This window comes from Pseudopodoces humilis, chromosome 1, assembly GCF_049639895.1.
Source record: "Pseudopodoces humilis isolate 2021_Gansu_Grassland_sample_001 chromosome 1, ASM4963989v1, whole genome shotgun sequence".
In the NCBI taxonomy this organism is placed as follows: domain Eukaryota; kingdom Metazoa; phylum Chordata; class Aves; order Passeriformes; family Paridae; genus Pseudopodoces; species Pseudopodoces humilis.
This window is the reverse complement of record NC_142200.1, coordinates 31,300,252-31,327,886: the sequence shown is the minus strand read 5'-3', so window position 1 is coordinate 31,327,886 and position 27,635 is coordinate 31,300,252. Positions and strand designations below refer to the sequence as shown.

Sequence of the window (27,635 nt, the reverse complement as noted above, 5' to 3'; positions counted from 1 at the left end):
GCCTCTAACATCCTGTAATTGGAAAAGGGTAAGCAAAGCATGAGGAGAAGCTTGAGATCAGACAGAATCTGTGATCCTCATCATGCAAATGAAGGACTTAGTCATGCAGTTTTCTGTTTGGAGAATGCTACCAGTAAGGAGTAACTTGACAGCTGCGCTCTCATAATAGCCAGTTTGGATTCCTCTATACTCTTCAGTCATTGTTTTATTACTTTGCATTTAGATGTAGAAAATTCCATGCACCTGCCCTATGCAGCATTAAACCCCATATCTAGTAAATGCCAACAAAGAAGCCAGTTCAGCTGATGGAATTATTTGATGTGGTCACTCACTACAAAGTGGGTTGAAAGCACAAACTTCTCTCAAGCCCACCCCTGTGGAAACAACTGCAACATTTTACTGATGTGGGCAGGACCCAAGTGAGTAAAGACAATTTGCAGCACACTTGAAAAATAAGTTATTTTTGAAACAAAGAAACAAAGTTTCTTTGTTCAGCTTTAACACATTTCTTGACTTGCATTACCCACTTCTCCCTTTCCCATTCCCAAGGAAGTTTCCATTAATCATCCCTCTAATGGAAACACTTGTGTCTGATCACTGAGCAGTGGACACAGGCATAGTCTGTGGGCATGCTCTGAACAAGAAGCCCAAGGGAAGCCTAGCTGAAAAGTTTGGGAAAGCAAGGATGCCTTTTTAAAATAAACTTTCAAGAGGTCAGTGGGACAGCAAGGGGTCAGCACCAGGCAGCCATTGGGTGGATGGCACAGGAGAAAGACAACAACACTTGTCATTAATTATATCTGTTGGAATGCTACACATTTTCCCCCCCAAGTGGTAGTACTTCAGACATCCAAGCACAATCTCTCCCACGTCCCACTCGACCCCAGGCAGGGCACATGCCAAGAAGTTTTCATACAGTAGAAGCCAAGAAGTAGCTAATACAAGCAGAGCTTTAAGAATTTAAATTGTCCCTCCACTTCAAAACATTTTTTTCCTTTAGTTTCAGACCATCCTCATGACTGTCTCCTTCACCAGTGAACAACATATTCTCTTGGAGCTAAATATGGCTAGATTTCTGCGCCCAGCCTCAGGCTAACAAAACTCCTGACTTTCATTGGAGAGGAATAACTACAGGGAACTGGACTGCTCAGAAGAACTCTACTCCTAAAATCAATCCTCCAAGATCCTTGTACAATGTACAGTTTACCCAGGTCTAGAGGTATCTGATCTACAGAGGTCTTGTCTCCTATAAACACTTTTTGCAAAATGTCTGCAAATGCCAGAATGAGTCACTGCTGCCAGTGCTCTTGCAAAACCTTGAACCATACCTATTTATAAAGCTAAAGTTTCATAAGCAGCAGTATCTTTTATTTTAATAAAAAACCCAAGAAACTGCTGGTTGCATAAGAAATGGCAGGCTAGTAATAAAAGAATGGATGGACCCATTCTCACTTAACCCTGAATTTACTGAGCACATGGTCAAAGTTCTTTGTTGTGTGCAGAGGAGACAGGTATCTCCAGAGTACAATTTATCCTCTCCTAAACAAACAGATGGGAGGAATGAGCCCTTGGAAATGCTTCTCTCTGTACTTCCACTACAGAAAAACTCATAAAATTAACCCAACCTAGAAGCATCGTAGGCATCTGAAAGGTATGCAAGATGCTTTAGTGACTATAGTTTATGAGGAAGCTTTGAGTATTATAACTCCAACACAGTAGTTATAAATCACAGTAGTTGTAAATCACAGCAGTTATAAAATATGGAATTAAATTACCTGTCCATGTGGTGAAAAAATCTGCTCATTTCTGCAGAGTGGCCAGAGATGTCTTAAAATGAGCCTATGGGGTTCTTTAGTGTATGTGAAACAAAAGAACAGAATTGAGGCAGGGGACAGTCAGAACACCTTGTACACTGCAGAACCCTGTTTTGTGCTAATGGAACTGGACAGAGATAACTCAAGCAAGATCAATCTGGATATGCTAAGCCTTGCTAATGGATTCTGATCATTAAGGGGGAAGAAAAGTAATGCCTGCACTGGGGCAGGCTCCACTACAGGCTCCACTATTCTGTGGCTTAAGGACAAATTTCCCTATAATGCAAGTAAACTCCCTACCTTTAATCCAGATCTTTGGGATTGCAGTAGAAAATAGTATCTCTTTTGGTAGAGAGCAAGGAGACTTTTGGAAAGAGAACTCTTCCATCAGAAGTCAGACCATTGTCTGTGTTTTCTGTTGAATGATGTATCCAACAGGAAGGATTTAAACTGTGTTACCGTCTGCCAGTTCAAGCTCCAGGATGGGCTTTGAACCCACAGCTTTGGAGCCCAAGTTAAGTCACCAAACTTTTTTGAGAGCTTGTCTTTAACTTTTCCTCTGTAGTTTTCAAGCTTTCATAGTCATAAAACACGGGGAAAAATAGGCTCACTTTACCAACAGAAAAATATTGTGTAAGGAAATATATGCTGTGGTAAGTATCCACAGGAAAGTATTAATCATTTTTTTTACTAAAAAAAGGAAAAACCACTCAATGCTGAAAAAGTAGTAGCACTTTAAAAGTAACTTGCTAGATGGATAAAGAACTCCTGAGTGAACAACAGTGTTCGTCTCTTGGAAGTCTGTTCTTCAATCCCACAAGATTTGTGGAATTTAGCATTGAACAAGAGACGTAAGAACAGGGCCTAAGTTGCATATAAGAATTTAAAAAGCAACTAGTCCTGCTTTCCCCCCAGAAAACAGCAAACAAGCTAAATAATTAGCCTAGTAGTGTTGATTTATACCATTTGCAAAACTGTACTTCTGAGTTGTGTTTGCATTAAGCCAAGCCGGATGCCAGGCTTCCTCTTATTTTGAGATATTCACCACAGCTAGAAACTGCAGGAGATAGACAAGTCCAAAACAACATGTGAGGATAGTGAACTCACTACTCAAAGCCCCAAACAGAAGTGGAAAAGACACCAAATCATCAATTACAAAAAGAAGCACTCACAGGTAGTAGAACTAGATTTCACCTGAGGCCTCACTGTGAAAGCAAGCTGGCATCACACCCCAGTATGCTTCCTTCAATTTAGCTCCATTCTCTCTCTCGTAACATGCACTGATTTTCCTGGCCTGTGCTACTTGGTCTAGTGATGAAAGTTACAGGTTTGTGAGATTCCTCTTCTCTTCTGTAGTTATAAAACACATAGGTTCATTAATTCATAAAGCCAGGATGGAACTTGTGTTGGTCTAGTCTGTCCTCTTACGATACTGCTGTCCTTGAGTGTTGACCAAAGAAATCTTATCCTGTTTAGGACATTCAGAAACTTCTTTCTGGGGTAAGCATTTTTCTGTTCAGGACTTGTTCTTTGTCCTCTGAATTTACACACCTTCAGATTTTTGTTAGTGGTTCTAATTATGTCCTTCTAAGGTAGATTAAAGAGTCCCTTAGGAAAAACCAATTTTTTTCTAAGTATTTTTCTTTAAAGAATCAAGCCAGCTCCCAGTTCTTTTTTTCCTTTAGACATTACACCAAATGAGCTTCCAAGTCTCTCACCAGAAGGCATTTTTCCCACTTCCTCAAGCAAAAACTTTTTTGTGGCTGTTTTCTGAACTTACTTCAATGTTTCCATACCCCTTCAAAAATGCTGACATCAGGACTAGATAAATTCCTCCAGCATCAGCTTGACCAATGCCATATACAAGGATACATCTTGTAACTCGTAACTACTATTACTTGTTACATTCGTGTTCAAGTGATGACTTCTTACTCAACTGCCCATCCTATATGACCCCTGATCAGCTAATTAGAAGCCAGAATTCTCTGTGCTGACAGTATGGCTTTGATCCCTTGTTCCTCAGTGAATAAGCGTGCAGTTAGCTGAGTCAAAATGAACTTTATGGAGTCAGCAAGGTTTACTGCATTGTATTCTACAACTTATCACCATTTAACGCTCTGCTGGCCTTCATGCTATCAGCAAACATTACCAAGAGATGACTTTATGCTTACTTCCAGACCACTGATGAACATACTGCCTACAATGTTGAAGTGTTTATTTCTGTATAGCATAGAGAAAGAGCAATACAGTCTGTTGTGTACTAGAAGAGATTTCTCAAGATAACTCAGGAAATGCTGTATATAATAGAATGCCAGGTCACATTTTCTGCCCTACTCTCCAGCTTTTGAGTAACTTAGCATTGAAATGAAGACATTTATATATAGACACTGCAGGCCAAGCTATCCGATTTCTGTGTAAATTAGGTACATGGACCCTCCATTTTGATCCTAATACATGGCACACTCAAAATCCACAGCCTTCTCATGCTTCCTTGGCAGATTAGGTTTAAGAAATACATATGAGTTCAAAGTCTTGAAATATGTGCCCATGTCAACAGAATTAAAAAATGAGAAAAATGAGAAAATAAAAAGGAAGGAATACTTAGCCCACACATTGGTTATATTGTGAGAATAAAGTTGATTATTGACATCAATATCAAAGTTGAAGCTTGGAATTTTCATTACTATACACCTTGTTAGTCCAGAATACCATATTCTGCTGAACTGAAATATTTGAAAGCATCTGATATTAGTGGTGCATTTAACCTGACTGGTATCTAAGCCTCATACAACTTCTCACTCCTTCTCCCCACAGTGGGATGGGGGAGAGAACTGGAGCAGCAAAAGTGAAAAAAAACACCTCATGTGTTGGTAAAGACCATTTAATAAGTGAAGAAAAAGGAGGTCAAATCACACGATGTAAAGGCAATCACTCACCACCTCACACCAGCAGATGGATTCTCAGCCACTTTCCTAGTGATGGTTTTCTTGGAAAGACTCTCCCCCTACTTTATTGCTGAACACAATGTTATACAACATGGAATATCTCCTTGGCCAGTCAGGGTCAGCTGTGTCCCATCCCAAACTCTTGTCCAATCCAAACTGCTTGCACTGGGGCAGACTGTGATAGAAAAGGCCTTGACTCTATGCAAGCACCATTGAGCTGTGGCTAAATAGTGGCATGTTACCAACACTGGTCTTGTCACAAATCAGAGCTGGAGCCTCACACAGGATGCTAGGAAGAAAATTAATTCCACCCCAGCCAGACCCAGTATACTACTGGACAACAAAGGAGCAATAACAGGTGCTAAATTCAGATTATGAAAGCAAATAGTCAGGTTGTTTACCGCTCTGCTCCAGCCCAAGTGAGTATTTACTTTATTTGGGTATACAAAGTATATGAAGTTAAAAACAGCTTTATATCCTAAATTCAACAGCCTGAGACTGTAGATTGTTATAACTAACAAGGCTATGAATGCCCACCTCCTTTAAGCAATCCTGTATTTCTTTCATGAAAATAAAAGCTATACATATATTAAATGACAGAACTCTTTCCACACAGAACAAAGTCTGTTTTTTAAGACAAGCTGTGCTTCACTGAACTTGTATTGTCTTTTTAAAATATAGATCTTTAAACAAATCTGATTTGTCTTTACTGTCTTACAGTCTTAAGCTTTATGCTCTGCCTGCTTCAGTATTTGAAAAACAATAATTTCAAAGTATTAATGTTATGAAGGGTTGGTTCCACAGTTTACACTAAAATAAATAGTTAAAAAAATTCAAATTGCTTGTAATTATTTCAAATGGCCTCACTTAGTTGTAAAAACATTTACTATACTTATATCTTACTCTTTTGTTAGTGTACCAGCTCATTTTAATTTTCAAAACTCATATACTTACATACTACTCACTGTATAGTAGCAGCCTGCACTGTCTCAATGACAGGATATTAAATACCCTGCACTCTGTTTCCATTTAGTGTGGAAAGGAATCTAGTTCTGCTGCATCCAGAAATGGAATTAAGTTATCACAGAATATTGATTTCAACACTGAAAAATGATGTGTCTTTGATGAAAAATTTAAATGTGAAATAAAGTAAAAATAAGATAGAATGTCATCTGTTAATTTCAAAGAGTATTAGAAATATGAGGCAAAATTAAGACCTAAAAATCCAGGTTTCTCCATCTTCTTCACTCAACTGTGATGTTATTACTGGCCAAAATAACTTGGTTTTATTCCCATAGCTTAGCTAAAGGTTTATTTGTTGATATTTGATCTCAAAAAAACCTTTCTTTGAGTTGGGATGGGAAAACAGCTTAGACATCAAGCCCTTCCTCTGGAAAGGTTTTGTAAAGGCTCCATTGCTTCGGTCAGACTTTTGTGTCTGGGCTCATAATCTGGGAAGAGCAAAGCCGTGAATCCTTCACAGTTATTATTTTATATAAAGTGACCTGTTCTCAGGCTGTTATTTCAACCTGGGAGGTTAGCAAGAGAGATGAGGATAATACCTACCTATAGTATAATGGGCTCTTCCCACTAAGCTCCTGAAAGCTGAAACACTGTGGATTTTCTATCTTATAAATATCCAGTTAAAGAAGAAAAAAGGATCAGATTATCCATGAATTTAAGTGATACTGGGATCCCATTACAAGCAGAAATCTTCTTACATTCCACTGCCCGAAGCATTTTCTTGAATTATTTCTTGCAGAGTTCAGATTGTTGAACAGTGGGATTTGAAGCTTGGAGGAGGAAGATTTAGATACAGTGGAATTATTTGAGATGTGAACATCAGGCAGGAAAACAAACACAGACTTTCAACCCTCTTCAGGACCACACCCAGAATATTTCACTCACCTTGGTGACTCCTCCCTGGCCCATCTACAGGGGTGATATCCCAGGAAAACCAGGGTGCAAAGAAGGCAGGAAGGAAGGAAAGCTGCCAGGCACCTGCTTCTTGTCCTGTATGAGGCTGAGAGACAGAGTACCAACCTCAGGAGCTCAAAAGTCATCTTCTAAATAGTGAACTCAAATATTTTTGCCAGTAGTTACATCAAATGGATCAGAAAGTTGGAGAAAGTAGGTTGGTGGACATTTTATTAATGTGACTGCACAGATTAAGAACTCCATTATTCTGAAGTTTGTTCTTTTCTAGATCTGCCAGAAACAGGATATTCTGGATCCAAGGTTTCCACACATGGAAGAAACATCAAATCACATTACAAATATTCAGGGAAAGGAACTCTGGTTTATGAAAAAACATACTAAAATATCATTATTATTTATCAACAGTGTCCATCCTCAGAGAAAAAAATCTGGTTTCTAGTGTGTAATGCTTGAAGAAAGTACACAGGATGATTTTGAAAAGTGGATTTGTGTTCTTCCATTTAATATTAAATCTGGTTTTCTTTTTTTTTTCCCTGAAGAAAGGAACACCACTTTTTATCTTCTCTTGAAATATTTTTTTTTCTCTAGTTCTGATGAAACTTCACTACTTCTGATGAAGGAGGAAGTGGAGATGCCAGCATTTGATGCTGATTCAGAGGCACCCACCACATGCTATAAAAGCTGCTGCCTGAAAGGGATTATGTGTTCCTTGAACTATTATACGCTTAAGGAGATATGAATAAACTTCCAAATTCCAAAATGATTGAAAAAATAGAAATACTCCCACAGAAAAGAAAAAAAAAAAAAAAAAAAAAAAAGAGAACCAAAAAGAAACTTGAAGAAATTAAATCAATTCATGACAAATTTTGCCAACACATTTCATATGAATGTCAGATGTCCTGGAGTTATTTCTACAACTAGTCTACAAACAAGAACTGTCAGTACAAGAAAAAATGGATTGCATCTGCTTACTCTTTAGTTCCAGAATATTTACAAACCTGTAGAAAAGAATAATCCAAACAGACTTTGGTGTTCAGTAGATGATACAATGAAGAATCAGAAGACTAGCTTGTTCTGCTGTAATTTAGAGCAGTACTGAAGGTGACTAAATCATGCCATACACTGCACAGACCAGACATAAGTCCTTTGACCTCATCCTCTAGATCCTATGTCAGAGAGTGAAAAGCATCTGAAAAGGGACCAGTTTTTCACAGCTTTCTTAGTCAGACATTGTCTCTTACACAGGCATGATGGTCACTTTTCACTGAGGCTACTTTCATCATCATTACTCTCAACCATCTCTTTAAAATATATTAAATAGCTTCAGGTCACCATGCTGTCTTTGGTAAGGGCAAATTATTATCCACTTCTTGGTACAGACAGGAGAAAAAGTTAGACCCTTAGTTTCACTAGTCCTTGGCATTTATCAGAGGATTTTTTAATCAGCATATAATCATAGTGGCTGAAAATCTGAATGCAACAATCCAGGAATTACTGAGCCATGCTATTTCATAACATATTGCAGTTCAGTTTCAGTATAACCCTAAGCTTTATTGCATTCTTTTCTTTAGAAGCAAATTTGCCTCAGGCATACTATTTTTGATGGTCTAGAATACATCCTCCATAAACCTAAATTCATATGGTAAGTTCTTATTCTTAAATCCAATTTTATCCTTATTTTGGAGGAAAAACTAAAGATAAGGATCAGTTTCTACACTTGCCCTTAGCTGCTTCAGAAAAAGGAATGCAAACTGACAAAGCGTCTTTATTTCTACTTATTATTCCAATTACTTATCTGAAGTTTGGATCATGATTGCTTCTATTTATACTGGGAGCCTACACATTGCACTATTTCTGCATGACTGCTTGTCAAACAAACACCTCAAACAACGATAAACAGCTCCCTTTGATAATTAAAAATTCAGAATTTTTCAGGGGAAACAAGTGAAACATTCTTTTTAGATAGAAGGTGACTGAGCTGCGAATTGGAGCTGTATGCCTTAAATTTAGTAACTGAGACAGCTAGAAGTAAAACAAAGTCCTAAAATAAAGATCAGGGCTCACAGGACATAAAGCAAACTTTTAATAATAAAACATATTTACACACATGAAATATTCAAGGTTTGTAACATGCTATGTAGCATGTGTTTGCACTCTGTAGACATGAAAAATTCTTCAGGTGATCTTGTTCTGACTAGAAAGTTGTTCAAAATTAGCATTAAATGAATGGGTTTTTTTGCTAAGGAAGTACACAAAATTGTTCATAGGTAGCTCTGTTTTGAGAGGCTATAAGAAATATAATTAATGTGTAATACCAGTTTTCATTTATTAAAAAGACAATATTTTGGTCTACTACAGACTACACAAAGCACAGACAAGAAAACAAAACCTGAACAATATTGTATGTTAGGAAACAATGTAATTAAGCCAAAGTGACAGTCACGTTTCTATGAGAAAATTAGAGCAGCTAACAGGGAGCATTGACACAAACTGGTTTTAGCCTTCTCCTAAGAACCTGAGGTGTCAGTGACATGCCCTGTGGGTCTGCCTCTCAGGACACTCTTCATGACAAACTTCCTCCTTCACACACTGTGGAGCAAAGTAGCACTAAAGAATTACTTGAAAGTCTGTCAGCCCCAATAAATTTGGACAGAAAGGCACAGGCGATTTTGAGGGAGCAGTACTTGATTTCCTTCCAATGAAGTTAACCTAATGCAGTCCACTTGTTAAGAGCCTGCTGTGGCAAGGTGTTGAGAGCTCTCTGGTTCAATGGGCTATAGTCAGCGTGGGATGCTGAGCACATTTCAAGTTGCTCCCTGAATCATGCAGGCATCCAATATGCTCACAACTGTTCTAGCAGTCACCCTAAAGATTTGCACATAACCCACGGACACAAAAAAAAAGAAGGTTGAAGCATATGGCAAGATTTTAAATTGCTCTGAAAGACATCAGAGAACTTTACATGCAATCACAAAATATTACACATTCAAGTGCTTCAAAGCTGTTTGTAAAAGATCACTGTCATACTGTGGGATTGATTCTTCTGTTATTCTCCTTTTGCTTCAGTAAGCCCCTGCTGGGAATCTGGGGGTGCATTGGCTCCGCAGGTCTCTATGCAGTAGCATTTATTTAAAGATACCAGCAAACAGAGCTGTATTTAGACTGATGCCAGCATAACTTCTTTAGATGTTTAGGCAGGTTTATGTATAGAAATCCAATCTTTTTCAGGTTCAGATTTGTCCTGTCATCTACCCAGGCTGTTTGCTCCAGCTGAGAGGTTTCAGAGGTGTGCATGTTCTCAGACAGATGATAGCTGTAAAATGCTACTCTTGCTCTCAGTCTCTTGCTCCCCCATGCATCTTGTGTAACCTACAAATGCTGAATATGCTATCTAATCCTAGAAGGTCCTTCAAAAACTAATTTACTGCCAGCTTTGATCAGACAGCTGCTTTATCTTCCCCTATATTCAGGGCTCAGAGTCGCACCCCCTTTGACTGACAAGAAGCAAGTTGCCTTACCCTGCTAATCTTTGAGATTGTCACAACAATTCACCGTGTGGCATGTTGACAATGTGGCTAAACTCAGACCTTCTGCTCCAAATGTAAATGTTCCTTACACTTTAGATAAAGGAAAGCCTTTTCTAAATCCTTACCACAGCCATGGTTATAGTGATATTTCTTTTGGTGCCAATATCTGCTTAAGCAGTTCCTCGCTCCTTCTCTCTTCCACTCCTCCATCACCTTTCCAGCCCTTGTTTTGCCCCATTAATTATGCTGCTACAACTGTCTTTCAGGACATGCCAAAGACCAGCCTACAAATAATTTGGCAGGAAAAATGAAATCATGTTTAGTACTGGTCAGTTTTCCCACCTCATTCTTCCCACAGGCCTGAAGAGTGGCACCAAGAGGAGGGTGGTGTGTCAGGCATACACACCAGCTTCACCACTAACAGATGGTCTGCACAGCCATGCCCAATGAACCACATTAGAAACATGATTCACTGGGAAAGTTAATTCAGTTATACAGGCTGACTCACCACAGGTTTATTGTGGAATAGCAATTATGCTACCCTCTACAAAATACCAAGGCTAGTTTGACAAGACAGCTAAGCTGACCTAACACCGTGTCACTGCTGAAACTGGCTGTCCAATCTCTCCCCTCTCAGGCCATGAAGGTGCTCCTGCCCCAGACTTCCACCACCATGGGCACCTGATTGACCCCCAATGAGAGCTGTAATTACATTAACAGATTTTTACAGGGTTCATTTTTTTCTAAATCTAGAACTCTAAACGAAGGCACCATGGGGACAAGTGCCATGCAAAGGAGACAGGGCAGTCGTACAGTTGGGAATGAGATGGCAGGAAAGGGATGAGACTGGCTCTTTGGGTAGCAGTGAGCAATTAAGCTGGTTTAAATTTAGTGTCAAACTACATAGTGACTAAAGAAAACACAAAGAAATACTACCTATCTGTCAGTCTCCAGTGAGCATAAAAGGGCAAGAAAGGTTCATTTTCCTGGCTTAACGTGGTGGCATGTGTTAGAACCAAAGGCCAAAGAAAGTGGATTAATTTCTGCTGAAACAAGAGTTTTGGGAGGATAACAGGCATGGCTCATTAGCTCCACTAGGGGTAGGGGAGGGGTAGGTGGCTTTTCCCCTAGGGGCTTAGATAAACACAGAATTTTATAGGAAAGTGCTTTAAGCAGCCAAGCTTGAGAAGAAATATCAGACTAATGTTTGCATCTTAGCTGTTCTTTCAACTAACAGCAGAGATACACTCAAAGGAAATTACATTATTCATTCTGCTTATTCTCCATCCCATGCAGGTTGTCCCTTTTAATATCCTTTTTTTTACTCATTCTTTGGTGAAAGATTTCTGAAAAGCGTTTCTCTCAGCTGGTGATTTGACTATATTGAGACTTGGGCAGTAATGCCAGCTATGGAGTAAGAAGGGTTAATTAGACACCCACTTGGCCTGAGATTTCCCACTTCTTATATATATCTGTGCACTAAATGAGAGAAGCTAGGCTGTACAGATGAAGAAGGTCTTGTTAGAAAAAATTATGGTGCTTGGAAGTATGCTCTTCTACTCTGAATACCTGGATCTAGCAGAAGGTGTCCCTGTCCATGGCAGGGGGAGTAGAACTAGACAATCTTTAAGGTTCCTTTTAACACTCAAAATTTTATAGTTCTATGAATACAGACACAGGTACAACAACAACAAAAAAGAATTATAGTAAATTGAGAAGATTATTTCTCCCTCTCTCCCCTTGAACCCACAGCACAACATCACCCGTGAGAAGACCTGGATTCTATTTTCTACTCTTTAGATTTGTTGTCTTTTTCTTTTTTTATCTAAAATTTTATAAATACGTGAATAGTTATAGGTAATTTTAAGTTGCATTTGTAATTAAGCTACCAGTAGTTAGTATGATAGAAGCTTATTGGTTATACAATGAGCCACAGGCCCATAGCTCATATGTCTTACATTTAATCAGAACATTGTCTATTTTTATTAGCACCTATTTTAAAGTAGTAACTCTACTGGTTGTAACACTAAATACCTGTTTCAAGCCAAAAGACTCAATGAATTTAGCTGCAGTCTTTGACGGCTTCACAGAATGTAGCAGCAACTTGGACCATGGATGACAGCCAGGGCTCTCTATGGACATATGTCACCAAGCTTGATGAATATAACCTGAGAGGTCATTGAGAGCCTGAGCAGACCTCAGCATGACAGCTGAGCAATTTGTTTAGCTTTTGTACCCTAAATAAAGGTTTAGTAATATACTGACCGCCCTGGTTCGCAGCTTACAGCACTGTAAGTGGAGTTGAAGCCAAGTGCTTCTTCACTGGTGACATGATTTCTCACAGTCAAGGTCTGTCAAGCCAGTTTTCCTTTTAATTCTTCTAACCAAAGGTTTGAGGATAAACTACTGCCATTTTAAAGGAGACAAAGCTGTGACTTCTCTGTTATGGAATCCAGCTCTTCAAAGTTCAGACAGTAATTCCAGGTTGTTTTGTTATCCAGTATTGCTTATTCACCTGTTACCAGCCCCACAATGTTTCCATTCAACAGAGAAAAATTTGCTTGATTCCTACCTCTCAACAAACAGAAATTAACTGACTTGCTTGCAACCATGCATGAAGACATTAGACCCAGCTGCTGTACATCTACAGCGGGCCTCAAGTTAAGATTAAAGCAGTGTACAGTGCCAAGTAAATTGACCTAACCAGCAGTTTTCTCTGGAAAGAATACTGAACAGCACTGTAATATACCTCCTCTAATTTTCTTGTGTCAGCACTAAAGATAACATTAGGTATTTGCTTCACATCATTTACAAGGAAAAAAAGTTTGCATGGGAAAGTGTAGCAAGGAGCTGAAGTAGGAAGGGAAAAAGCCTGGTGAAATGCAGGTTTGTGGGAAAGAATCTGGGACAGAAATAGGGAAGGGCATCAAAGCCTTCCCTTTGGCATTTGCTTTCTCCAGAGCTGACCCACACTGTAATGCTCAGGCTTAAAGAGAACTGCTTGCACAAAGCAATTCAGGACAGGTTCCTGCCTCACTTGAGCAACCTTATCCTGGGAGAGAGCTTGTACAGGGTGCAGATTTCACACTGTTTCCTCGTGCAGGCACAGCCCCGGCAGCAGAAAGCCCCCAGGTCTCACCCTGAGGCTGGGTTTCCACACGGTCCCTGCAGCCGTCACGGCACTGCCGGCAGAGATTACTAATTATGGCAGCGTGGGACTGCAGAGATGACACCTGCCTACCCAGCCCAAAACCTGCAGCTTCCTTCACAGGGCCTCCTGCAGACACCACATTGGAACAGCTGTCAATCACCCATGCCCCAGGACAGATCCCTGCAGCTGACCTGCAAGTGAAATATTTCCCCCACTAATCCCTGAGAGTCACCAAGGGCTCCCTTTAACAACTTAAGATGTCACTATGTCAAACAAAAATGGTACTAATTTCTGGCTATGAAGCGAAAGCTAAGTTTTATTTCCTAGTAATTACTTATATCAAAGGAGAAGAAGACCGAATCAGTGACCTGATCTTTGCTTTTGGTTTTCTTTGAGCCCACTGATCCTTGGGACAGCAACAGCCATAGGAATCACAGCTTCCTAGGGCCTGGCAGCTCCACAGTCCAGCAAATGTGATGTGGTACTGAGCTTGAAGTTATGCCCTAGTGAACAAAGAGCAGTGAGAAAGCTGAGCAGTGAACAGCCCAAGGGACCAGGGATCAAAGGATACTCCATCTCCTGACTTTGCTGGGGTGATAACAGGACAGGCAAAATATGTCTGCTAAATATGGTCTGGAGATGGTATCATCAGTGGGGACTTCTTAACCTACAGTGAAGGCAGAAACCCAAACCAAAACATGAGCTTGGAAGTGTGTTAATGTTTAGCTATTCATAGCCCAGCTGATCTGTCAAGCTATGTACTTGTTCCCTCTGCCAAAAAAAATTATAAGGATCTAGATACTTGGGGTTATATATGAGAGAGAAATCTTAATGAATTCAATATGGCACCTTCATGTTGCTTATTTTATATGGCTACTCAAATACTTATATTTTAAAAATATAAATGTATTCCTTCTGTGGAGACACAAAAATATGGCTATTGGCCCTCTATTGAAAAACAGCTTATGTGGCAATTTTTTAGCTAGATTTGGTTTAAAAATGAACTATGCACATATAAAAAATACATATTTTTCTAAAGAGAGACTTTCAAAGAGCCTTTTGAAAATTAGCTATGCGTTGGAGCCAAATATTTCACAAAAAGAACTTGGAAACAATACACTGGCATTTTTTCCTTGGATTACTCTCAAACAGAGGCTTCTGACTATAATAGTATGCAGCACTTGCATGATACGGACAATTGCCTTGGGACTGAGAAATCAATTCTGCAAAGCACTAAAAATGCTGGAGATCAGCACTTTGTGGGATACCACCGATTCTTCCTGGGACTAGTTAGTTTCTGAGACACTCAAACTGACTTAGTGCTACTGATGTATTTCAAATGTTAAATATAATCTGCAAGTCTTAATACTACTTTAGCAAATAGTTGTTCCTTCAAGTATCTACAGATAAATCCTTTAAAGTCTCTTCTGCAAAAGACCAATGTTTGTGAGTATATACTTCAAGGAAAGCTGTGGATTAACTTTGTAGGGCAAGGTATATGCAACATTCACAACTGTTTTAGTGTAAATGGTTAAATCTATTGTTTGGGAACGGATGAATTAATTTTATAGAGAAAACACTTACGAAAAAATAACCAGGTAGATAGGTAGATGTTTGTGGCTTAGGAAGATCTAATGGCAAATAGAGGATCTATTTTTTTAAAGCCTATATGGACTACAATAATTTTACATTGTCTTGGATTGTTCAGAAAAAAATTAACCACCGTTTTTTTCCTACTTAGCTGTAACACTTCTGAAACAAGCTAATATTTACAGATTAAAGTGTAAATACTTTAATCTGTAAATATTAAGGTACAAAGGTGTTCTAGATAAGTAACTAGAGTCCAAAAATTTTATGGTGAAGATTTAGAGAAGGATAAACGTAAGTAGCTGTTCCGGTCCTGGTTAACCTTCAAATACCTACCCATACCTTGATTTTTCAGAAAATATTGGCTTGGTTCTGAAAAATCAGTTTCTCTGACAATTTTTTCTAAACTGCAGCATCTCTAATCACAAGTCACTTGAAAATTTATTCTTTCTTCCCACTAATCCATTTTGATAACTACACTTTTTACACTTCTAAGTATCAGTAGTGAAAGAGTGAAGAGAGAGTTTCTAAAAGTGAATCTTGTCAGCAAATAAGTCATTAGTATGCCACCTAAATAGCTTCAGTCTTGGCATGCTAAATAGTCATGCTCTGATAAGATTTTGGCATGACCCTTTAATTATTCTTGCAAAGAACACAAGTAATTAAACCATTAAGTACTCAGTTTTCTTCGTTTGGTATAGGAATTGTTCCCAATCAAAGGCAGTATACCTATATGCAGAACATGACTATTACTATTACTATGTAAATAAGGCAGTAACTCTCATCAAGAGATACAAAATGAATGACTAATGCATATTAACTCTGCAAACACTACGTGTTCAGCTTTGTCATTCTCTCAAAATAGGGAATAATGCAATCTGCTCTAAAATGCCTATATAAAGGCTGACGAAGTAAGCTGCTTTCCTTACAGAGTTTCTCAGACTCTCTTCCATAGCACAGTTGGCTTTGTGTGTGTTTGGGGGAAAGGTGTCCAAAAGCTTTGTGAATTATTCGAGAAATCTAAAAGTATTACAGAGGACATGTCCCAGAACACTTTGTCCCTGGCTCAGGGCCTCTGCTCAGAAGCACACACTGAAGGAAAGCATAGTCTGAGGCCCTATAATTGATGCCTACTGGTGATTCTTTTCTTTGCACAGATCTCCAGCACCTGCTTGCTTTCTCCCCATAAGTGCCAGCATGGATGCAGAGACACAGTCGTCTCTGCACTCTCTGTTTCACCATGTCTTCTTTTCTTTCTGATGTCTCCAGATTAGGGGGCTAAGGATTTGGGCTTCAGGTCCCAAACTGTTCTAATCCTGCCTGTAAGTGGAATGCACACATGAAAAATAATGAGTGGAAGTGATCACTTACCTGATATCTGATACAGGAACACAGGATTTCCAGGGTTTACCTAATCCAACCATCATTCTACCACCACCATACTCACCCCTAAACCATATCCCTAAATGTCACATCCAGATGCCACTTGATCATTTCTAGAGATGATGACTCCACCACCTCCCTGGGCAGACTATTCCAATGCCTAACCACTGTTTCAGTATTTTTTATTCCTAATATCAAATTCAAACCGCCCCTGATTCAGTCTGAGGTCCTTTCCTCTCATCCTTTTATTTGAGACATGTCAGAAGAGACCAACTCCAGCCTCACTACAACAACTTTTCAACCTCCTCCAGACTAAAGAACCCCTAGTTCTCTCAGCTGTTCCTCACAGGACTTGTGCTCCAGACTCTTCACCAGCTTCACTGCACTTCTCTGGACTTGTTCCAGCACCTCAATATCCTCTTTGAAATTAGGTGACCCAAACTGAAGATGGGATTCAAGGTGCAGCCTCACCAGCTGAGTACAGGGGGACAATCACTGCCCTGGTCCTGCTGGCCACACTATTCCTGATACAGGCCAGCGTGCCATTGGTTTTCTTGGCCACCTGGGCACACTGCTGGCTCATATTCAGCTGTCTGCCCACCAGCACTCCCAGGTTCCTCCCTGCAGAGCAGCTCTTAAGTCACTCCCCCCCAAGCCTGTAGTGCTGCATGGAGTTGTACAAATGGTTATATACAATTGTATAAATTCTGGGGAGGGATGATGGCAAAGAAACAGATATAAATGCTTAGCGTGACCACAGAGACAGCTCTTGGCAGTTTCTTTTTCAGCTACAAACTTATCCAAATTATGTGTCTGAGATAATCATCACTATCTGCTGCTATGTCATCTTCTGCTGCCAGTATAGCCACAGCCTGTGGAAAGGAATTGAGACTAACAAACTCACACAAAAGTTTAGCCTATTTCCTAGACCTTCAGGCACTCAGACATAGCCCATGAAGACTGAGAAGTGTGAAGGCACTGGCTATAAGACTGCCTACTCAGCCTTAGTGTGGTCCTTCATGTGTGTGTAGTATGGAACAATCTTTACATACATGCTCATTCCCTCCCTGTCCAATGCCATTCACAAGATGAGCATATTCAAGAGTCGCTCTTTCCCAAACATGTCTCATCACAAACTCAGAGTTTCACAATAAATGAAATGGCAGATTGTAAGGATGACCTGGGAGGCAGCAGAACCCATGAAACCCAGCACTCGGAGAGTGTTTATACTTCCAGGTTTCCCAGCACATAGTGGCTAACTGCCAGCAAGATGCTAAGCATCAACCCTCATTTCCCCATTCATGACATATTCAGAATAATGTCAATTTTCTTGGTGAAGTATTTGAGATAGATGCACCAATAAAAAAGGATATACAATAGGCAGGACTGTCTTTTGAGAGACAGGAGTTTCACACCTCACACAATCCTCCCTTCTCAGCAGAAAGACTGAAAAAAACTCTACACCTTTCATTTTTAAAAAATCTAAGCATTCCTAATCCTTGGATCACACCTGGAACTATTTATTACCAAGATCTGATCCTGTGATGGGATTAGTTCAGCCTCAGTATTACAGTAACTCCACTGTGGTTTCACTCATAACAGGGAATAAAAATACATACTTCTGGAGTTATGTTTCATATTAGATGGTGAGCATATTTGTATGAGCCCTCATTTTCCCATTCAGCTTCAGAGGATCCCATTACAGAGTTTTGTATGGTTATTTTCTACTTCTGCATTGGGTCAAGCTTTCCCCAGGGTACACTTCTAATTCATGGTCCTCTACATTATTATTACCCTTTTGACCTAAATGATTAGCCAAAGTTTGAAGCCCTGAGGGCTGTTTCTATAAGGAGGAGAAAATTATGAAGTCAAGCATCTTTTAGGCATATCTAGTTAAAAAAACACCTCCAAAATCACCCACCCCCAATTTTACTCCTGTTTCCTTCAATGCAGGAGATATACAACAACACCAAAGAAATCTTTGCCTTCCCTTCTTGAAGCCTTTTCAACCAGCACTGAGACCTTTGTAGGACTGCCACAGTGATTATCTAATTCTTTCTTATTTTCACATTCTTTTCCTCCTTTGAATCTTCTGGTATGCTTTTTCTCCTGCTTTTTCCTTTCTTTTGCTTTTGCCCTACTCTTCCAGACATATCCAATTTCCACTGAGATTAATTTAATCTCCAGTCATACCCTTCTTCCACTTAATTCAAGTGCCTGAGCATCCTCGCTTATGCTTTTGTTTCAGGAGGTGAAATGGGCTAGAGTTTAGGGTGGAGGCTGCTACTGTTTGAGCTGCTGCTAGCATGAATTTACCTGTTCCTTAGAGGAAGGATGTAACATTCACCTAGTTCCATGGTACTTTACAAGTTCACGTTTCTGGAATGCTGGGAGACCCTTCTGGTTTGCTTACATACCCCACCCATCTGGCTCCAGCATCTGCAGCCAAACCAACACTTCTGCTGGTTGTACCAGAGCAGTGAGTGATGGCAGCAGTCCTGTCCTCCCCCAGCCTCCTCTCCCTCACTGCTTGTAGGATAAACAGCTGTGATAGCTCAAAGGACAGCGTGGTAGAGGGTCAGGAATGAGAAGCCAGGAGTGGGGGAAAGACAGGACTGTGCTTTTGGCACCGGTGTCAGCACACCTCGCTTGAAGCATTCATCAAACCAGCCTCGTCCATTGACATCTCCCTGAGCTCTGAGCAAGCAGAAATGCTTATAAAGTGGATGCCAGTAGCTGCCAGTTCTAATCTGAGAATGGTATGGGAAAGCTGTGAATTTTTAAATTATGGCAGTTATGTAGAGTAGCACAACTGTCTCAATGCTTTCTACCTGTCACAGTTAAATATCTATCTGAAATGAATTAAATAACTTAACAGAAAACACGCTCACGATGAGTTCCAACTGACACACGGGGGTTTTGGTATTTCATAGCCCTAACAGCTGAAACCATTCAAGATTTTAAGAATGTAGGAACATCCAAAAGACCATTGTGAAAGATAAGTGCAATTTACAGTGACTTGCCCAACATTAACAATGGCATTTGTGGCACAGCACCCACATCCTCACCTCCTCACCCATCTGATTCCAGTGCTTTCTCACAAAGGGAGTCCAACTATTATCTTGAAAGGGGAAAACCTTGTGTGAGCAAGCTGTAAAAATAGCTATAGAGAAGCACATCAGAGAATGCCCTGCTATTACTTCCTCTTGCAGATGCACATTTTCAAATAAAACTCCAGCACCAGTTCTTGAGGCAATACACGCAGCATTCTCTAAACTGCCCAAGCAGTTGTGCTATACCTGTAACCCCAATCTAATAACACAAATATTAAAGCGGAAAAAGCTTGCATAAAATCTATATTACCACATTAATCTCAAAAGGACATTTGGCTAATATAAAATTCAGCATCATCTTCATTGATGGTTCAGGGAAATAAAGTTGTAATAAATTGCTGCAAGGCAAAGTACTAATGATTGAATGAGGCTATGCAATTAAGATGTAAGTTTTTTAATCACCTTTGAGGTTAAACATAGAAGAATTATGAGTAAAAGGGCAATTAAATGCCAGAACTTTCAATCTCAGGTCTCCTCATCAAAGATTCAGTTACCTAAATTGTTTTCCACTATTTCAGAGGAAGAGCTGGGTGTAACAATATTTCATGCCCCACTAGAGGAAGTAAAGAATACTCTTTCAAGCAAAAGCATTACCAGGCTATCAAAATCTTAACAAAGAAAAATAAACTAATCAAGATTGATCTCTAGGGCTCTGAAGTTCCTGAATTCCTAAACGTCCACATTAGGTTGTAAAAGGGAAAAGTAGTGCAAAATGTAGCCATTATCATCTTTATATCACATCCTCAAATAATATGTATCTTAATGAAATGCGACTTGCATCAGCAGTGCATTTGATATTTCTGTATTTGCAACTTTTTATATAATTTCACATGCTCAGTTTAAAACTACTTTCCTTCTGAAATTGTTTAAGATTTATTTTTGAAGATAAAGGTGGATTCACTTATGCTCTGATCCCACAGATGCTTATATATCTGACTGTCTTTGAGTAAAACTATTCAAATTTAAGTCAATTCAAGATTGTCAAGCCACTTTAAGTTTTCTTCAAGGGACACATGACAAATCCTAATATTTAGTGACTGAAAAAATAACTAGCTGCAATCTATAGTTATTTATGAAAGTTATAGGAACATGCTATTCATAGTATCGAAAATAGCAAACTTTTTCTACATTTCCAAGGACTGTTAAGACAGAGCAATTTAATAACCTGACTTGTTCTGTGAGGTTTTGTGCCCCTGTCTCTTACAGAAAAAAAATGGGGAAAAAGAAATATTAGAAAAGAGGTTTCTCACCCAAGATCAGTAATATTCCTATTACTGCACTGCAAGATTTAAACTACTATATTTTCATAATATAAACAAATAAAGACCACATGCAATTTTCCCTTGGGCAGAATGAAAAAGGGAGAAAAGAAAAGAAAGAAGCACTTTTGACAGATGCTAGTCACTTACTACATGATAAGCTGTTAGAAGGCGTATATATTTCAAAATAACTAAATAAATTCAACATTCACACCAGTTTGTTGCAAGAACTCACTGTTTTTATTTTAGACTAGGAATGTGTTATTTTGCTCTAACTTAAAATAGCCACACACAATCCTTCTTTAAAAAATACCACACTGAAAAATGTTCCTTCAAGATACACGTGACAAAACTGACTCTCTTAGTGATGGAAGTGAAACCAAAGTATCCCTAATTAAAAACTTACCTCCAAAGTGGACAGAAGAGTTTAGGAAGCTGGGAGAAAAAGAAGTATATGAAAATGTGGTGCTTTTTATCTCATGCAAAATGTGCTTCTTTATCTTCTCCTCATTTACACCTCTAACCCTGTAGCAACAGTTGCAGTTGTACTGTACAAATTTCACTGTGCACTGCTTTGAGTAATTATTGTTATTTACAACTGCCATTTTCATCAGGTAAAAAGCCAGTTCTCTGACTTTCAATAAACTTATAAGTCTCTTCCCAGAGCTGTTTATAACAGCCTTTCCAGCTTAACATTTCTGAGATATGTAGGCAGCTTTCCTGACACGTGGAAAAGAGTGCGAATTACTGGAGTATTCAGCATCATAAAACACAGTCACTGGTATAAAAGCTGAAAATGTGCATACCAGCTTTTTATTGTGCATTTACAGCCCAATTCAAGTTTATGAATAAAGTCTCATTAAAAGTTGAATTATTGCATATTAGGTACTCTGGCATTATAATAACACCAAACCAACAACCAGAATCAATTGCATTTCTCTTGGCTCTATGCAATAGAGCTCCTCTCTGTACATCTGTAATTTTTAAAAATTCCTCCTGCTCCTACAACAACCTTCTGCTAATTTTCTTCAATTTTCTGCTCCACCAACTTAAAAGTCATTTCCTTAAGAAAACAGATGACAGACAACCTGAGTGACTGATTATATTGTGCCATCACTTTGTTTTTTCTCTGAGGCCTTGGTTTAAGAGGATGGATGTTAGTGTAAATGACAGAAAGGGGAGCTTCGCATAGGATTTCACTTCTGTTCAAAGACAAGCTAATGCAGCCTCACTGAGGTGCAATCAACTTGACAAATGGATGCTGTGCAGCCCTGTGCCTCCCACTGAAACCCGAGAGTCTGATTTACACAATATTCCCCCTGTAAACGGAGGGAAGCCCAAATTCCAATCAGACTTAACGCTGCTCGGCTGTATAATGGGTTGATCTGATAATTCCTCCCATATAATGAAATCTGATAATAGTGGGAAAAAATACATCAGAGAGAATGGAATACATTAATGAACTTGTAAAAATACACTTAAGTCTTAACAGATTTAATAAACAGAGGAAGGATGGCTCAAACCGGGAGACTTCATATGTGGTCAGCAGTTCTTGGGTTTAACAATGAAGCTGACTGAAAATACAGAGTTTCTATTTACAATTGACTACATTCACCACACCTTTTTTCAGATGGCCAGGAAATGACAAAAAAAAAAAAAAAAGCATTTAAATATCAAAGTAAGCTTTGTAATATGTTTACATGTCTTGGCTTGTTCTGTTTCCCCTTCAAACTAAACTAATTCTATGATACAAGTTGTTTTCTCAGGAAATGTGAGTCAGATAGAAATGTTTTCCTACACGAAAAACAGCGTTTCATTTACTGACTGGAAAGAATAGGAAACATTTGCTTTTAGACTTTTAAATTTTTTTTGAATTGAAAAAACAAAGACAATTCCATTTCAAAACACTTTTCACACAAGTTTGACAGCTGGCACAGAAATTAACTGAATGTTTACATAGAAAAATGTGGCAGAAATGTCTATTAAAATCAGTACTTTTTCTGTATCATAATAAACTACTCCGATTGTCATTGTTCTCTGCAAATAAATATTTTGCCTTAGCAGCTACAATTGTGACCAGAAGCTGTTCTCATACATCTACAAGTTGAGTAGTGCAGAATTTTTAGGGTTTTATTTACTTTGCTGTTGTCACAAATAAAAGAAAAAAAGAAAAAAACTTATGCAAACATTTCATGCTGAAGTGAATGGATTTCAACAGCTGCTGATTTGGTGACATCGAGAACCCCAGTGGAGATGTCCTGCTGAATTAACGTCTTGGAAATGTTAAAAAGAAACTTCAAACAGCCCTTGTTTAGCAGGCGGTCGAGGCTGGCTCTCGGTGGGGATCATGTGAAGGCTAGCAGAGCAGTCACTCAGTCATGAATCAGGCTTGTCAATAGTTGCCTATTTTCTCAACAGGTGTCTCAATCACACATCATGATCCTTCCCCCATAGGCTTCTGTTTAACAGAAATGGCTCTGGCACAGGACCCTGCTTTTCCTTATATGAGACATATATTGACTTCTTACTTAGCAGCTCCCTCCTCCAGCCTCTGCTGAGCTTTGTGCTTGCTATAAACATGTTTCTCTCGCCTGCGTGAGCCAGCAGGGAAAGAACGAGGACTGTAACACAGGAGCGAGGAAGCTTTTAATCCTTTGTTATTGCTGCAGATAAGCACGGCAAACACCAAACCATCACTCGCTCTTTTGTCAGATAATTATCAAGTGCTGTTATGCTGAGGTACCCTTTCTGAATCCCTGTGCAATAATGCACTCGGTACTCAGACAGGAAAAGGCATCACTGGCAAAAGATACCTATGCTAGCTAAAATTGTAGGGAAATCCTTCATAATAATTAAACAAACAAAAAAACAATTATTAAAGTTTAAATTAAATCCCAGGAAGCCACTTTCAAGTAGGCATTTTTAATATAACTAACTTCTAATCATTATTCTTTACAGTAAGTTTTGTAATTAAATTAATTTTCTTAAGTTTTGAAATTCTCATTTTTTTATTCAGGAAACTACAGAAGTAAATCAAGTCCCATGGGTCCCAGATGTCAGAATCCTGAACAAATGCAAGTATTCACAGAAATTTTTAAGTTACATACAGTTTTTACCCTATAAAGAAGTGTTTCTATCTATGCTTACCCCTATGCTCTCTGAGTCACATCGCCATTAAGCAGAACAACAAAAAGATTCAAAGAAACTTTGCTTGGCTTTTCTGTCAAAAAACAACAAACCAGTAAATATTCTACAACCCATCTTAAGCTTGCACAGATGATAAAATTTCTAACGTATCACCAAATTACTCCGGGCTTCCTATCGCTACCTTTGTTTTCCAACTTTACCTATTACATGTACTGAAACTGCTGATGAGCTAAAGCAATTTTCTGTATTTCTAGGCCAGTCTCTTCCTGTATCAATGGAAGAAGTGTGCTTGCAAAATAATGTGGGCTGGTTAGTAGCAGCATGCTTCACTCTTATAGTAACAGCTCCTGTAGAAACTACAGCTTCTACATGACTTGAAAATAAAACATAAAAGAAGATTAACAAAAAAATATATCAGCTTTATGTAATGTTTCGAAATCATAAGCTCCCTTGTATCAGACTTTATTGAAACGTTCCATAAAGAAGGTAAACTCTCCAACTGTAAGACTGTATACAACTTAATAATTTTGAAATATCTTTGAAATGCACATCAAGTGAAGTTAGACAGTGAAATTGGTGTAGTTTGATCATTCCAGCTGTATGTCAAAATTCTTCCACATTGTTGGATAACATGAAAGTGCAGCACCAGTTTCTGTCACCCTCAATTTAAAAACTTTTGATATACTACCTCTGAGCATGGAGTTGTTTAAATACTATCTCTAACATCAGTAAACTGCATGTACCACCTGCACCATGACTTGAATTACTGAAACACAACACTACACAATTAAAGAGATCTCAGATTTCAGCAGAAAAAACATTGTACTGGAGAAATTTATAGCAAAGGAAAATATTTAAAATGTATTTCAAACGTGAAATTTAATTTGATTGTGTATCTGATGTATACTTCGTACTGGAAACACCACAGTGACAAGATATTTTAAGTATGTTGATAGAAACTTATAGTCTGGACCAGGTCTTGAAAATGCTGTGTAAGTGAATGACTTTACATACAAGTTACTTCTGTGAATTAATTTTAACTACTCACACAAGTGCTTTGTAATGACATAGAAGTTTTTGCAGTTTCTGTCAGAATGAATATAAAATATATACACTACTTCCTATGTAGACAGACAGCATGTCAGTATATTCTTTATTTTTTTTGCTCTAGGGTAATTTGGAAGAGCTCTGTTCCTAATCATAGTAGTAATTTTATTATATTCAACACTGTAAAAGTATTTTGACATAGGACTGGACTAATAAATTGGTTTCAACATCATTGCTCAAATGGATGCTGCTTACTGCACATTTGTAGGAAAATTTGCATTTTTTAAGATTTCTTCTCTCTGTAATTTTTGACACTACATAAGGATATTATGCAAAGAGTCTGCCAGATGATTATTTAGAGAACACAAATACATTCTCTGTTAATGCAGCCTTTAATGACACTTACTTCGAAAACTTACTGGGCACTGATTGATTGATTCTGAATGGGAGCCCAGCCTCATACAAACCACATCCATCAAAAGCATCCTAATCATACCACCATGTTAACATTTTGAACTTTACTTTCAGTACTTAAGGAATGGAATTCATGAAATAATCAAATTTAGGGGAAATTGACTCTTATTTTTCATTTATAAAGACCTACTTTCAACACAGATAAGGCATTCTTGCTGAATTCTCTGCTTTCTCCCAAGCCAAGAGTAAGAATTGGTAAAAAGGGAGTAAACCCCTAACACTGACATGTAAGCATTGTAAAATGGAACATTCTGTGGGTAATCCACAATGATGCAAGTTCCATCTCATTCAAATGCAGATCATTTATTCCAGAAAAAGACAACATTAAAAAATTGATATCAAAAGTAAGGCAAGGGCTACAACAGCAAATGCTTATGCACATGGTCACAATGATATCAAGAAACAGGAAAGTGTTATTACAGGTAGAGATAGCCTTAATATACCAGAACTTGATCACACTTAGCTCTAAGCTCTAAAGTTTAGAAGGTATATTGAAAGATCAGATGTTTTCTGGAAAAAAATAAGGCAAGGACATAAAATCTTCCCTGTATTTCAAGACTAAAGAATCTTAAGTTTTTCTGCTTATGAGACAAGGTGTGGGTAACTTGACAGTAGACCTGCAATACCTACAATGAGGGAGATTTGTTGGGAGATGTCTTAAAAGTATCAAAGACAAAACCAAGATCTTGGGAAAGGTAGAGGAAGATGAGATTAGAAGAAAGGTGCACAACTTCCCCCCAGAGCAGAGAGGAGTAAAAGTGATACTGAGATTTTTCTTTCTTCTGTCAGACAAGAAATGGAATGGAAACTTCAGATGTACCCTCTGAAACACTATCTTTAGCAAGTTTCCAGAGCCAGTGCACTACACCAGTTACTCACACTGTCCAACTCACAACCTGAAAAGACATTCTGACTTCTTAACATAATGGAAACCAAAGCATGGCACCTGGCTATACCACTTTTAGCTAGCAACGTGGCTTGTTTACCTTCTAATTTCTACTTGAAATGTACTGCAAATGCAGAAGTTCATAACATACAACCTAGAATCTTGTTTCATCTGATAAAGACCATCCCCTTAAAAACTGCACTCACGATCAAACCATCAGTCAAATACTAGGCTTTGATACTCTGGGCTGCTGCTCTCTCAATTGTGGGTGATTTGCGATCTGGAACAAGGTTTTAGGAGGGAGGTCTAGGAGGGAAGTAAGAGGCATTACTCAAAACAAGACACTGCTCTTCAAGATACAATCCAGCCACATATCTGTTCTCAGGACAAGGGACATTAATTCCTGTAATTTCAACAGTGAGCCTTTACTTTTCTATGCTTCTCACCACCTCTTTTTCTACAATTATGAACGAAATTTTCCTCTTCAGTCACTTTTGTCCAGCTGGAGGCAATGGGCATGCAAGTGCCAGCTACAATGTTTTGTAAAACAAAATAGAAAGAGTAAAAGGGAGTTCAAAATACAAACTATTCATTCTACTATAAAAATCATGAGACAGCTGGAAACTGCAGCTTTCATGCACCCTGGGCTTTAAAAAAATAATTATAGGAACATCAGTTCTTAACATGACTCTGTTCAGAGATGTTGTGGTTTAGTCTCAAGCACTTAGAAAAGCGCCTAGCCAAAACAAAGATGGGATCCTAAGCCCAGACTATGTAGCTAGGTTTAGTATTTCACCTCAGATCAACCTTCACTCACACCAGCTGAACTGGCATTTTTGACCCTGTACCTTGCACAGACCAATCATGTGGTAATCTTACGGAACACCTCACATATAGACCTACATGAGTATGGAAATGTTTACAGGATCAGGACATCTGGCCAGAACTTTTTCATGAACTAGTGTTTTAAAAGCTGTATGTGCTCTTTTTTATAGATACTGTAGTATAAAGTATCTCAAATCAGAAGTCCAGAATTAGAGGTTATATTTGAAAGGTAGCCTTTAATTTTTCTCACAAGGCCTTGATTTGTACTTTAGACTTTGGATCCCAGTCTGTATTATTTTTAAAGCTTCATGATTAACTCCTAACTTCATTAAAACTGCGCAGATGAGTGCTACTACATTGTTACATATAGCACTGTCCTTAAGCTGCTGAGGGAACACATCTTACCTAAATAACTCAACAAGTGATGATAGCCTTTGACACAGCTTCTGGCATGCTGTTACATCACACTGTTTCATACCTTCCCATGCTTTCTTTCACTAACAAAATCTTTCAGGCAAATAATACATTCTTTTTTTCTT

The 27,635-nt window shown here is 38.6% G+C and overlaps 1 protein-coding gene across 4 annotated transcripts in view; it reads right to left on the bottom strand.

Annotated features, from left to right (window-relative positions):
- The window catches only part of STAU2 (staufen double-stranded RNA binding protein 2), a 171,510-nt gene that overhangs the window by 20,357 nt on the left and 123,518 nt on the right, over positions 1-27,635 (bottom strand). For 2 of the 4 annotated variants that reach the window (XM_014255101.2, XM_088066027.1), the window contains exon 14: positions 6,668-6,782. The exons of the other annotated variants lie outside the window; for them this stretch is intronic. In XM_014255101.2, the coding sequence (XP_014110576.1) occupies positions 6,668-6,782 (115 nt within the window). The remainder of the gene's footprint in view (positions 1-6,667; positions 6,783-27,635) is intronic. 4 annotated transcript variants of the gene reach the window in all.